The 13,756-nt window shown below is 42.3% G+C and overlaps 1 protein-coding gene across 1 annotated transcript in view; it reads left to right on the forward strand.

Moving 5' to 3' along the window:
- The first annotated feature begins 1,262 nt into the window (after positions 1 to 1,262).
- Positions 1,263 to 13,756, forward strand: part of VPS53 (VPS53 subunit of GARP complex) — a 123,463-nt gene continuing 110,969 nt past the window's right edge. The window contains exons 1-3 of the mRNA XM_020915440.2: positions 1,263 to 1,389; positions 3,257 to 3,337; positions 12,153 to 12,202. Coding sequence (XP_020771099.1) covers positions 1,303 to 1,389; positions 3,257 to 3,337; positions 12,153 to 12,202 — 218 coding nt within the window. The 5' untranslated portion in view covers positions 1,263 to 1,302. The remainder of the gene's footprint in view (positions 1,390 to 3,256; positions 3,338 to 12,152; positions 12,203 to 13,756) is intronic.

Genomic DNA, 13,756 nt, shown 5'->3' on the forward strand with positions numbered 1-13,756 from the left:
TACAGGTTCACAGACAATTTGGGAAAATCTGCAAAGAATACGTTGAATCGCCTGCAGAAAAGGAGTATTATCATTTTTATAGACACAAAATACACACACAAACTGGGTTCATGCTGTGTATTTTTGCTTTCTGATATTATCAGTGTTTTCCCATGTCATTAAATTTCAAAACCATGATTTTGAGTCAATAATATTCTAGCATATAACTGATTTATATGTTTATGTCTTCCTTTACTACAATTTTGATTATTGAAAAAAGCTCACTGGGGCCAGGGACTCTGGTTTCGCATTGGGGCCATCTTGGTTTCACAATGTTTAACAGGTAAAACAACTCTCCCTTTGGCTGCCATGATATCATTGTGGCTGGAGGAAAAGTGGTTCCACAGGGTGACTTTCCTTTTTCCTCTGCGGTGCAGAGGGCTGGACACCCTCTTACTAACCTGTGTTACTAGGTTACTAGCTTAAATTTGCATAGTGCTTTTAATATTTCTCTCTCTCCACCTCCTTGCCGGGTAGGCCGGGTCGATGGAGTAATTTGTTCAAGATTACACAGCTCATCATTCGTGGACTGTGACTTAGACTCTAGATATTCAAGAGTCCCAGAAAGTCAGTATTTCCCCAGGGTGGGTCACTGCCTAATCGTTGACTCTCCTCTCCTGTCCCCTTCAAGAAGGAAGCTGCAGACACACCTTGAAAACTGCCCAGAGGCTTGGCACACGGGGGACTAATACCAAGTGGACGCTGTTCCATCCTACAAATTGTCCTTGGCAACATCGCCACTTACCAGCTGGGGTCATTTCTACCCCGATGGCTGGGGGGACACCTGGTGCCACTGAGCAAGGGGCCCCTGAGAGCAGATGGATCGTCCGCCTCGAGGCCCGAGAGGGTTAATGTCATTCGATCGCGACGCTGCCGGGGCGCACCCTCAATCGGGGAGGAGCGGGTGGTCCTGCCCGGCCTTTCCCAGCGCCAGGGCCCGAGTATGGGGGCGCCTTCTGAGAGGCGAAGCGGGTCCCCATCATCTTAAGGAGAGGTAGGGGCCGCCGAACTACAGGGCTGCTCGGGGAGACTCTCGGGAGGCGCTAGGAATGCCTCCTCCAGGCGACCAGAGGTCAGTCCTCCGCTATCCCAGAGTGCCTCGGATTCCGGAAGTGCTCTGCTTCCCGGAAGTGCCCGATTGGCTGACAGAGCCCAGACTCGCCGGATCGCTGCAGCTGGAGCGTTTCTGTCCTCCGGCGTGAGTGGCCTCAGGAGGTGCGGCTCTGGGTCCGGGTGGGCGTCGGGAGGGGGCTGGGCGGCAGGATGATGGAGGAGGAGGAACTGGAGTTCGTAGAAGAGCTGGAAGCCGTGCTGCAGCTCACGCCCGACGTGCAGCTCGCCATCGAGCAGGTGAGCGTTCCGCCCCCCGAGGGGAGGAGAGTGCGGAGACTGGGGCAGCTCTGGGGGTGGGACGGCGAGGAAGATGTCTTCGGACTGAGACGTGGGAGCTAGGCGCCAAGGGCAAGGAAAGGTTTTGAGGGGAGTTGGTGGTGAGAATGGGTTTCTCAATCTAGAAAAGGGAGAGAGGTCTTCCTCGGCCTTGATTGACTTTGGAGGGTGGGGCGTTCTGGTGGGTTTGGGCAAAGGAGCTGTGCCTCCTGAAACGATGCACCTAGAAGGGACCTCGTGGGTAGCAACCTCCGGTTTAGGGGTTGTGGGGCTGTTCATTCATCAGGTTGGTGTCCCGATGTTCCCGGATTCTCCGTCTAGCCCCATGTGACTGACTCAGAATTGAGGGGAGGTGAGTAACCTCTGCTTTTGAACCATATCGCAAAGCAGAGGGGAAACGGCTAAAATAGAGAGAGAGAGACCTCCTTTACCATTCTTAAATGGTTGAAAATTTCTGCTGGTGATTAGGTTAAAGAATATTCCTCAGGCAACTAAGCCTCTGCACCACAACTACTGAACCCATGCACTGCAGCTACTGAAACCCAGTATCTGGAGCCCATGTTCTGCAAGAAGAGAAGCCACTGCAATGAGAAGCCCTCACACTGCCACGAAGAATAGCCCCAGCTCACCACAACTCGAGAAAGCCCATGCATAGCAACAACAACCAAAAATAAATCTTTAAAAAAAAAAGGCAATTTAGACCCTTTTCTCCCGATAAAGGGAGAAAAATCTCCCTTAAAGGAGTTGGTGTAGCGGATTTAAGAAAAGAAGGGGTGTGCCATAGTTTATGATCACGGGAACTTTTTTAAAGTAAAACATTACTACTTCTGTTACTTATAGTTAATACTTATTGAGCATTAATACTATGGTTGTAATTTGTTTGTGTTGTCCCACTTACCTCTTGGATATGTGTTTTTCTTGGAGTGGTTGGATTACTCACACAAAGCACATTTGATACATCCTGGGAATGCCAGGGCAAACAGGTTTGGGTGTTCAAGCCACACTGCTCCCCACCCACCTCCATCAGCCAGAAAGAGAAATACATCTCATTTGTTTTGGACCTACAGGCCTCCAACAGAAGAAATGAATAATGCAGCCCGTTGTTAGATGAGGGTTTTAGACCCCCCCCCCCCGCCCCCTTTTCTTAGTGTGATTGAATTCTAGCATAGATTTGTCCAATAAGCAGACATGTAAAAAAAAATTCACTTCCCAGAATAACTGCCTTGAGCTAGTGAAATCCAGTGCCCAGGGATTACTTGACTGTTTTTATAATCCACCGTGTTACATGTTCTTCAGATTGCAATGTTTTAAGGGAGTTATCTATATTTCTCTGAATACAGAGGTATTCTTTCTCCTATAAAAGAGATGGACAGTTCCTGAATGCCAGAGCTCCATTTCCTAACACTGTCCGAAGGATAAAAATTGCTTCGGTGCATAGTGAATTCTACTGCTGAGACATCGTTGAGACATGATGCATTAGTCCATTATCAAGATTCCCTTAATACAACCATGTCATCAACTGGCTTAATCTGCTGGTGTATAATACTCGCTTATTTTACCTTGTCCTTGGGATTTTGCGGCTGTCTGAATACTTCCTACTGTTGCACATTCTATTAGTTTTACCAAGATGTTAAAACTACAGATGTTGGTGAAAATTATAGATATACTTTACCAGATATTTTACTGAGCATTGGTTGTTGAACCTTGCAAAATGAAAAAAAGATACAGTCTTTGCTTTCAAAGAACTTACCAACCAATAGGAAGGAAAGAATACATAAAGCAGGACAGGAAGATGATGGTGATTTTTTAATTCTCTCTCTTTATGTAGGTATTTCCAAGCCAGGATCCTCTAGATCGAGCAGATTTCAATGCTGTGGAGTATATCAACACCCTGTTCCCAACAGAACAAGTAAGTGCTACATTCCCTTGAAATGGCTTCTGGAACATTCTGAGTATTAATGATTAGTTTGTTACACTATATAACCTAAGGGACCTTGATAAACAAATAAGAGTTAAATTCAAGTCAGACTCTTTCATAACCAGTTTTGGGAGGCGGTTAGCTAATACCAAATACTGTTGTTGTGTCAGTGGAATTCTCCATGTAGCGAGCATATTAGAAATTGTACCCTTAGGTTGAAAGAGTCCATCTCGTTCCCTGCTCCCCCAGATTTTCTGTAGTAAATCGGGAAGTAGAAAGGATTTTTCAGATGTAATAGGAGAAAATGGGAGTGAGGTGTGTAGGATAAGCTTGGAGTTAGAAAGCTACTTTTATTCCTGTTTCAAGATGTAAATTTCAGAACTTTGATTTCCAGCCCACCAGACTGTAGTTGGGTGTTGGCACCTTTATCCTGTGTTGTGAGTAAGGAGGAAGAGCCTTACTTATACCACTGACAGTTGTAGTGGTGAGTAGGATAGGAGTAGTGTGTTAAGGTGAACTCAGTTTTGGACATATTTGGGCCATCCAGGTAGAAATACATAGTTGGATATTTGAGTCTGAAGCTCATAATCCCCATAACTGTTAGTATTTTGGCATAGATCTTTCCATACTTTTTCTGATGAACATGCTAATTTTTAAAATAAAGTTGGAAAAAATGGTATCATACTGTGTGATTGTCCTTTTTGAGATTTCTAAAGCAGCCTTTAGAGCTCTTTTTTGGAGGGGTTGGCAGCAGAGGGGAGCTGCGCTATGTGGCTTGTGGGATCTTAGTTCCCTGGGCCCCAGCAGTGAAAGTACCAAGTTCCAACCACTGGACCATCAGGGAATTCCCTAGAGTTCATAATTTTCTCATGAAAGAGGAATTCTAGGAATTAGCTGGAGATGGAAATTTGGAATCAAGTAGGTATAATTTGGAAAACTCAGCAATGTCCACAGGACTGGAAAAGTTCAGTTTTCATTCCAATCCCAAAGAAAGGCAATGCCAAGGAATGCTCAAACTACTGCACAGTTGCTATCATCTCACATGCTAGTAAAGTAATGCTCAAAATTGCTGAAGCCAGGCTTCAGCAATACATGAACCGTGAACTTCCATATGCTCAAGCTGATTTTAGAAAAGGCAGAGATCAAATTGCCAACATCTGCTGGATCATTGAAAAAGCAAGAGTTCCAGAAAAACATCTATTTCTGCTTTATTGACTATGCCAAAGCCTTTGACTGTGTGGATCACAATAAACTGTGGAAAATTCTGAAAGAGATGGGAATACCAGACCACCTGACCCACCTCTTGAGAAACCTATATGCAGGTCAGGAAGCAACAGTTCGAACTTGACATGGAACAACAGACTGGTTCCAAATAGGAAAAGGAGTTCATCAAGGCTGTATATTGTCACCCTGCTTATTTAACTTATATGCAGAGTACATCATGAGAAATGCTAGGCTGGAAGAAGCACAAGCTGGAATCAAGATTGCTGGGAGAAATATCAATAACTTCAGATATGCAGATGACACCACCCTTGTGGCAGAAAGTGAAGACGAACTAAGAAACCTCTTGATGAAAGTGAAAGAGGAGAGTGAAAAAGTTGGCTTAAAGCTCAACATTCAGAAAACTAATATCATGGCATCTGGTCCCATCACTTCATGGGAAATAGATGGGGAAGCAGTGTCAGGCTTTTATTTTTTTGGGCTCCAAAATCACTGCAGATGGTGATTGCAGCCATGAAATTAAAAGATGCTTACTCCTTGGAAGGAAAGTTATAACCAACCTAAATAGCATATTAAAAAGCAGAGACATTACTTTGCCAACAAAGGTCTGTCTGGTCAAGGCTATGGTTTTTCCAGTGGTCATGTATGGATATGAGAGTTGGACTGTGAAGAAAGCTGAGCGCCAAAGAATTGATGCTTTTGAACTGTGGTGGACTCTTGAGAGTCCCTTGGACTGCAAGGAGATCCAACCAATCCATCCTGAAGGAGATAAGTCCTGGGTGTTCATTGGAAGGACTGATGCTGAAGCTGAAGCTCCAGTACTTTGGCCACCTCATGCGAAGAGTTGACTTATTGGAAAAGACCCTGATGCTGGGAGGGGTTGGGGGCAGGAGGAGAAGGGGACGACAGAGGATGAGATGGCTGGATGGAATCACCAACTCGATGGACATGAGTTTGAGTAAACTCCGGGAGTTGGTGATGGACAGGGAGGCCTGGCGTGCTGTGATTCATGGGGTCGTGAAGAGTCTGACACGACTGAGTGACTGAACTGAACTGAGGTATAAAGATAGTTTAAGCTACAGAGATATTAAATTTACCCCAACCTATCAAGACAGCTGACTTACCAAAGCAAATTGTTAGATTTGAAAATTATGTATATAGGGAACCATCAGGTTCTCCCCTCTTCCTGATAAGTGCTTGTGGGTTTTTAAACCACTGAAGACACATAAGACATTAGTCATTCCGCAGATTCAGTTATATGTCTTGTCTAAAGTTTCTTTACAATTTCTTGTAAAGTTTCTTTACAATTCAGAAAATTTATGACACAGGGGTACCTTTATTTCCCCAACCCCAGATTTTCACCGTTTTCCAACCCAAATTCCCATGAACCTTAATTGAAAGATAATAGAATATAATAGCATGATTTATCATTTCTTTCAACTATTGCTAGATCTTGGGCAAAATCCATCTATATATCTCATGGACATGTAGTAAATACTTGTGAATTATGAGTTTAGACTATTTAAAGTAGATGTCAATATATCAAGAATAAATTTAGTGACACTCTAAGGTGGAGGGTGTATACATGTTTGTCTTGAATGGCAGCTGCTTGTGGGTCTGGGGTTACCTCAAGGCAGGAGGATGGACTGGAACAGATCCTGGATGTTTCTAACTCACCAGGTCCAGGTCGGAAGAGCGCAGGTTTCTGTATTTACCGGGGCTCCCTGGGTAGGTTCTGACACATAGCCAGGTTTGGTGATGATCTAGAAAATGTTCCTAGTCTCCTAGTAGAAAACTAAAGATGATCATTTCTCATGTTTCCATTAGAGGTTTGATGAGGGGAATCTGGATAACATTTATTAAAGACTAATATAATTAGGGGGCTTCCCTTGTGGATTAGCTGGTAAAGAATCCGCCTGCAATGTGGGAGACCTGGGTTCAGTCTCTGGGTTGGGAAGATCCCCTGGAGAAAGGAACGGCTACCCACTCCTGTATTACGGCCTGGAGAATTCCATGGACTGTATAGTCTATGGGGTCGCAAAGAATTGGACATGACTGAGCAACTTTCACTCACAATATAAACTTTGAGAAAAAGAGCCGTAGGGAGCTGTGGCTTTTTCAAAATTATTTATTTTTTGGCTGTGCTGTATCTTCGTTGCTACGCAGGCTTTTCTCTAGTTGCAAAGAGTGGGGGCCCTTCTTCAGCTGCGGTGCGCAGGCTTCTCAGTGTGGTGGCTTCTGTTTGTTGTGGAGCCGAGGCTCTCGGATGCACAGGCTTCCGTGTTTGCAGTGTGGACTCATAGCTGTGGCACCCAGGCTCTAGAGCACAAGCTTGATAGCTGTGGCGCACGCCCTTAGTGGCTCTGCTGCTTGTGGGATCTTCCTGGATCAGGGTTTGAACCTGTGTCTCCTGCATTGGCAGGCAGATTCCCAAGCCACCAGGGAAGCCCCATAGGGAGCTGTTGTTAAATAATTTCTAATGGCTCCCCAAATGCTCTGCATCTGTGTCATTAAGTGAGAAAAAATAAGATGCCAAATTGCTTATCATCCCTGTTTCTTTTTTTTTTTTTAAGCTCTTCTATTTACAGAGAAGGAACAGTAGAGGGCAGCAGACCAAAATGCTAATGGTGATTGTACTCAATTGGGGGCACAGGCGGATATTATGTATTTTCTGTAATTGGCAAGAATCGCCATTAGAATCAGGAAATACTTTTCAATAATTTAAACATTTTTAAATGATATAATTAAAGCCACATCACAGCTGAACTAGATGGGTGTTTCTCAGACGCGAGATGTTATCCCCTTCACCCTGGGTTGCCAGTCTGGATTCCTATGGGATGTTTTCCCAGTTCCAGGAGAGGCCTTCAACCCCGGTGAGAACAACTGCCACAGTGAGACTCAAGGCCCCAAACTGATGGCGCAGATTGTGACACATCCGTCAGGTGTGTTGGGGTGTACACAAAGTAGGTCAAGAGCCATCGTATTAGCGGTCGCCTGGTAGAGTAATAAAGAGCGGAGACCCAGGAGGCAGACAGACCCCAACAATATCCAGCTGTGCTGAATCTTGTATCTCTGGCCTTGGACAAACCATCCATCCACTCAGAGCCCTTTTTTTTTTTTGTGGGGAGGACTATGCCGAGAGGCATGTGGAATCTTAGTTCCCTGATTAGGGATCAAACCCTCGACCCCTGCATTGGAAGCACACAGAGTCTTAACTACAGGACCGCCAGGGAAGTCCTCAGAGCTCATTCTTTACATTAAAGAGAAAACCAATCTAGTTGAGAGGATTAATGGAAGTAACTTCTGGAAAACATCTGGAAGAGCATTGCCTAACATCCACATTGAATGTTAGCATCCTTTCCCTTGTTCTTCCCTAGAGAAAATCTGGAAGATAAAGTAATTATCTTCCATGGGTCCACTTAACATGCAAGCAAGTGTTATAATTTAGGAGATTTCTTACTGGTTTGTTTCTTGCTGTATTCATGGGGTACTCAGTATTTTTAAATGTTTCCCCCTTGTTAGCATGTTATCATTAAGAAGAGGCTTTGTTGTCTCAAAACCTCCCTGCTCATCATCTTTAGTTTTGGTGTAAGAGTTCTTTGAGTAAATGTAGCTTATTTACTTAACTTTCCTATTGATGGCCATTTAGGTCATTGCCAGGTTTTTTGCTCTTTTAAATTAAATGCAGTAGGTCATCTGAAGGTGTAAATATTTTGAGTACTTTTTAGATTATTATGGCTTAAGCAAGACCTTGATGTCTAGAGAGTATTACATTTAAGAAATGGTTACTGTACCACCAAAAATTAATATTAACTGATGTGGAAAGGCCTCCTAGTTAAATTGTTAAATGAAAAAAGCATGGTGTGGGACAGTGTGCCTTAGATACAGAAGAGCTGGTAGGTTACTATATGCTTTTAATACCTAGATCATTTCTGAGAAGGTGCAACAAAAACTCACTCAGAGGCATTGCTTCAGAGGAGGAGAATGGAAGGCAGGCAGGGGTAGAGGAAGCCTTACTTTTCACTATTTATCTTCTTTATCTTCTGCTGTTTGAATTCTGGGTTATGTATGTGTTTTACCAACTTTAAATAGGTTACAATTTTAAATATTTGATATAACTTCCCATTTTTAGAAAAGGTGTAAGAATAGTACAGAGAATTCATGGCTCCCCTTCTCACAGAGTCCCCAAATGTTAATATTTTAAATGCTCCCCAGTTTTTTTTTTTCCTAAAGGAATGAGTTCTATCAGAGATTCGGAAGGCAGGAACTGTTTTGCCCATTTTGCACCTGAGGAAACAGAAACTCAGTGAGGTTAAACAGTTTACCCTGTATCCTTTCAGCAGGTTGGCAGGGGCAGAGTCATGCCAGCTCCTCCAGTGACTGAGCTCCTGTTTCCACAGTGATGATTTGTCCCTAGTCCGGTTTTGAAATAACAGATGGCAGTGGATTCTTCAGTTAAAATAACTTCTCTTTGAACAGACTCTGTATGATTGCAATAATGTAAGACCATGAAATTTTTGCACCTGGTCTTGTGTCCCTGTATATGTTCTGATGTCTCCTAGTTTATAGTCTGTGGGAACTTGAATAGAATTTGTATCCTGCTGTTGTGTGAAGATGGTATAAATCTTAATTATATTGAATTGGTTCATAGTGCTTTTCAGGTCTGCTGTATACTTCTGCTTCTCTGTATATTCATTCTATTAATTTTTGAGAGTTTGATATTGAAACTCTTAACTAAAAATCTTAATTTAACAGCATCGAAACATGTATATTACCTATAGTGAAACAGATCACCAGCCCAGGTTGAATACATGAGACAAGTGCTTGGGCCTGGTGCACTGGGCAGACTCAGAGGAATTGGGTAGAGAGGGAGGTGGGAGGGGGATCGGGATGGGGGATACATGTAACTCCATGGCTGATTCATGTCAATGTATGACAAAACCCACTACAATATTGTAAAGTAATTAGCCTCCAACTAATAAAAATAAATGAAAAAAAATAAAAATCTTAATTTATCTGCTTAAAAAATAATTGTAATATATAGTAGAACTGTATGTAACTTTGTTCTGTATTTTCCAAATCTCCTGTAAATGTGTTGTCATATGTTCATAATTTAAAAAATTAAAAAAAGTGAGACCTGGCAAAAATGAAAAAAAGCTTTCTGTTCATTGCAGTCCATAATCCCACTGTGTATATTTATTGAACATTTTTATTCTGAAGGATATGACAAAAAAACCCACAATTCTATCAAAATATTAAAAAAATAAAATAACTTCTCTTTTTTGAGATTCATCTTTACCTCAGTCTCTTCTTGGATTTCTGAAAGTTCTAAGTCACTGTTGGCTTTGTCAGAACAGTAGATCAGATATGAATGGTCCTATCTGATACCTCAAAGACCTGTGACTTGGTTTCTCTCTCTCTTTTTCCCAAAGAAAATACTTACTGCGTAATAGTAATATATTCATTTTATCATTTTTTCAAAGTTTTTTTCTTTTATTGAGGTGACATTGGTTTATCACACTCTGTAAATTTCACATCTGCAGCATTGTATTTCTACTTCCCTGTGCCCTTCAGCACGCTCACCACCACAAGCTTGGCTCCTGTCACCAGACTGTTGATCCCTTTTACCCATTTTGCTGCCCTTCCCTCTCTGGTAACCACCACTCTGTTCTCTGTATCTGCCTGTTTGTTTTCATTTGGCTTGTTCATTTATGTTTGTTTTTGTTGTTATTTGTTCCTCGTATTTCACACATGAGTGAAATCATATGGTATTTGTGTTTGTCTGACTTACTTCACTTAGGATAATACTCTCAAGGTCCGTCCGTCCTGTGGTCAATGGCAGGATTTCATCTTGCTTTATGTAACGTGGTTCTCTTGCTAGACCTGCACCCGGCAGGCTCCTGCTTCCTCCTCCCAGCACAGGTTGCTGGTGGCAGTTTATAAGCGCAGTTCCTGCATCACCCCCAATTCCTTCTGAGGTAAAATATCTATTGGAGGAGAAAGAGGACTCACAAAGCTACATTCTGAAACTTCAGTTAAAATGGTGCTATAAAATTGTACTGCCTCTACTTCACTAGGGGGCACCCTTTCTTTATGTTTTCAGCTCACTAAATTGATTCTTATCCGTTTGATTTTACTGTGATTGTCTTAGACATAGAAATAGCTTTATTATAATTGCAGTACATTGTCAGTATACAGCAATTAGAAAATACCCATAGGCAAAAAGAAGAAAAAGTTCAAACCCCTCTTTTTCATAAATTACAGCTACTGCAAGTGATTTCATAGGTTATAGTTATTAGTAGGAGAGGGAACTGGCAACCCCACTCCAATACTCTTGCCTGGAGGATCCAATGGACGGAGGAGCCTGGTGGGCTGGGGTCCATGGGGTCTCGAAGAGTAAGACACGACTGAGCGACTTCACTTTCACTTTTCACTTTCATGCATTAGAGAAGGAAATGGCAACCCACTCCAGTGTTCTTGCCTGGAGAACCCCAGGGACGGGGGAGCCTGGTGGGCTGCCATCTGTGGGGTTGCCCAGAGTCGGACACGACTGAAGCAACTTAGCAGCAGCAGCAGTTATTAGTATCGAGTCCAACTACTAGTATTTATTCTTCCAGACTTTTTTCTAATGGACCGAGACACTTAGGGAAAAAAAATTTATTTGTTGACATAGAACATAATGTGGAGGAATACACAGATTGTAAGTGTACAACTTGATGAATTTTCACCAAATGCACAAAGTCAGATAACCACCACCCAGACCAAGAAATAAAACATTCATAAAATCTCTTCTCATAACTCCTTCTTGTCCCTCCCTGTCACTGCCTCCCCCACAGTTAACCACTGTCCTGGCTTCTAGTGCAGAACAGTTTCACTCACTTCTTCTGAACTACATAATGAAATACAATATACACTCTTGTGTTTGGTGTGTGTATGTGTGCTCACACAACATGACGTTATAGGATTGATCTATGTTGTGTGTTGTAATCATTCATTCATTGTTGTGGTCCTGAGGATTTTGGTGAATGAATTTGTCGTGTCCCTTTATAGCAGGGATCAGCAAATTTCCTATAAAGGGCTAGATAGTAATTTTAGGCTTTGTGGATTTTTCAGTCTTAGTTGGAGCTACTACTCAGCTCTGTCTTTGCAGCTCAGAGGCTGCTGTAGATAATATGTAAATGAATGGACATGGCTGTTTTCCAGTAAATATTATTAGCAAAAGATAGATTCCAGGATGGATTTTGCAGTTGTTGTCAACTATTGTTATACTTCCCCGTCTACCCCTGCCACACCACGCAGTTTGGGATCTCTTAATTCCCCAACCAGGGATTGAACCTGGACCCCGGCAGTGGAAGTTCTGAGCCCTAACCACTGGACCACTAGGGAATTCTCTATACTTTTTTTTCTTTTAAGTAAAAATTGTATTGTACTGTATGATTAGTTTCTTTGAGATGTCATAAATAGCCATTATATATATATATATATATATATATAAAATAACCATTTAAATAGTTCGTCATTTCTTTGTGAAAGAGGAATTCCAGGAAGTGAAATAATAGCTGGCACTTTTCCTTCTCTGTTATAGTCTCTGGCAAACATTGATGAAGTCGTGAACAAAATCAGACTGAAAATAAGGTAAGTAACGTCATGTGATTATTTTTTTTCCCACTTTATTTATTAATGGACCTGCTGGGTCTTTGTTGCCGCCTGGGCTCTTCTTCAGTTGTGGCAAGTGGGGGCTGCTCTCTAGTTGTGGTGCGCAGGCTTCTCACTGCAGCGGCTTGTTGCGGGGCGTGAGGTCTGGGGCCTTCGGGCTTCAGTGGGTGTGGTACATGGGCTCAGTGGTCGCGGCTCCTGGGCTCTGGAGCCAGGCTCAGTAGTTGCGGCTCACAGGCTTAGTTGCTCCTCGGCATGTGGGATCTTCCCATTTCAGGGACTGAACCCATGTCTCCTGCATTGGCAGGAGAATTCTTTACCACTGAGCCACCAGGGAAGCCCAACACCATGTGATTATTAATAGTGATCACCCTTACCTGTGAGAACACTGAAATCTCAGGTTCTCTGTAAGATGGTAATTTTTAAAAGAATAGTTCTTTTATCTGGGTTTCCATATGAGCCTTGTGGCAGAGAGCTCAATTCTTTGATCATCTTCAATTATTTATTTTTTAAAAGAAGGAATCTGTAACAGGCCATTTAGAACAGTTGATTATAAAAGGAGGCAAAAGCATTGCTGTATTTTTAATGGCTCTATTTCCCTAGCAGACCTACCCTTTTTAAATTTTCCCAAGGCTTAGAAATGAAGATGGACTTATATTTTTATCCATTCGCCACTTATCAGCTAACAGCGTGGTCAGATATGCTGATTGGTGTGAGTGGTGGCTGATTATTACACATTGTGATTAATCCAGGATGTCTAGGGTGGTCAGCAAATGTCCCTTCCTGGCCAGATAGTCTTATTCTGGTTTATCCATGTCTAAATTTCCAGTTTTGACACATGGTAGATATTCAAAGTTTGTTCTTTGTGATTATTACTGTAATGGTTGATGTCATAACTTTAAATAGTTTTTGTTGTTGCTGTTTAACTTTTGATGAGGAGAAACCTTCATTTTGAATCCAAGCGATGATTTTTTTTTCCCAGACAACCTTGGGTTTTCAGGTAAAGACCTCTGCCATTAATATTTTGTTCAGTTGAGTACCTAAAAAAGTGCAAAGAAGCCTGTTTACTGTTTGGGCTGACTTTAACTCTAACAGTTCTAGTAGAGACCACTAAGTTGTCCAGGGTTTGCACAGAAAATGAAAATTCCCCAGTGATCTAAAAATCACTTATGAGCCAGTTATTTTCAGCTTCTCCCACTGAACTTTTTTTTTTTTTTCCTAATGGCTTCTTCAAATGAAGGATTAAACTGACTGATATAAATTTTTCTGGTTGAGTACCATTAAATGGCCTCTTTCAGCTGTAGGAGAAAGAGGAAGTGGAGGCTGCAGATCTGCCTCCTGTGGTCAAGGCCCAGGCAGCGAAGCACGGATTTCATGTATCACCTTGCTCCTTATATCTTTTAAGGGTGTTACTGAGGAAGGTTTTTGTGTGGGATAACTTGAATTCTCTGGCTTGTTCCCATAAAGTTTCAGCAACTTTGTCATTTCTGGTTTACTCCATGAAAAGTATTACAAGTTATATTGGTCGCTTTG

Source organism: Odocoileus virginianus, chromosome 17 (assembly GCF_023699985.2).
Source record: "Odocoileus virginianus isolate 20LAN1187 ecotype Illinois chromosome 17, Ovbor_1.2, whole genome shotgun sequence".
Taxonomy (NCBI): domain Eukaryota; kingdom Metazoa; phylum Chordata; class Mammalia; order Artiodactyla; family Cervidae; genus Odocoileus; species Odocoileus virginianus.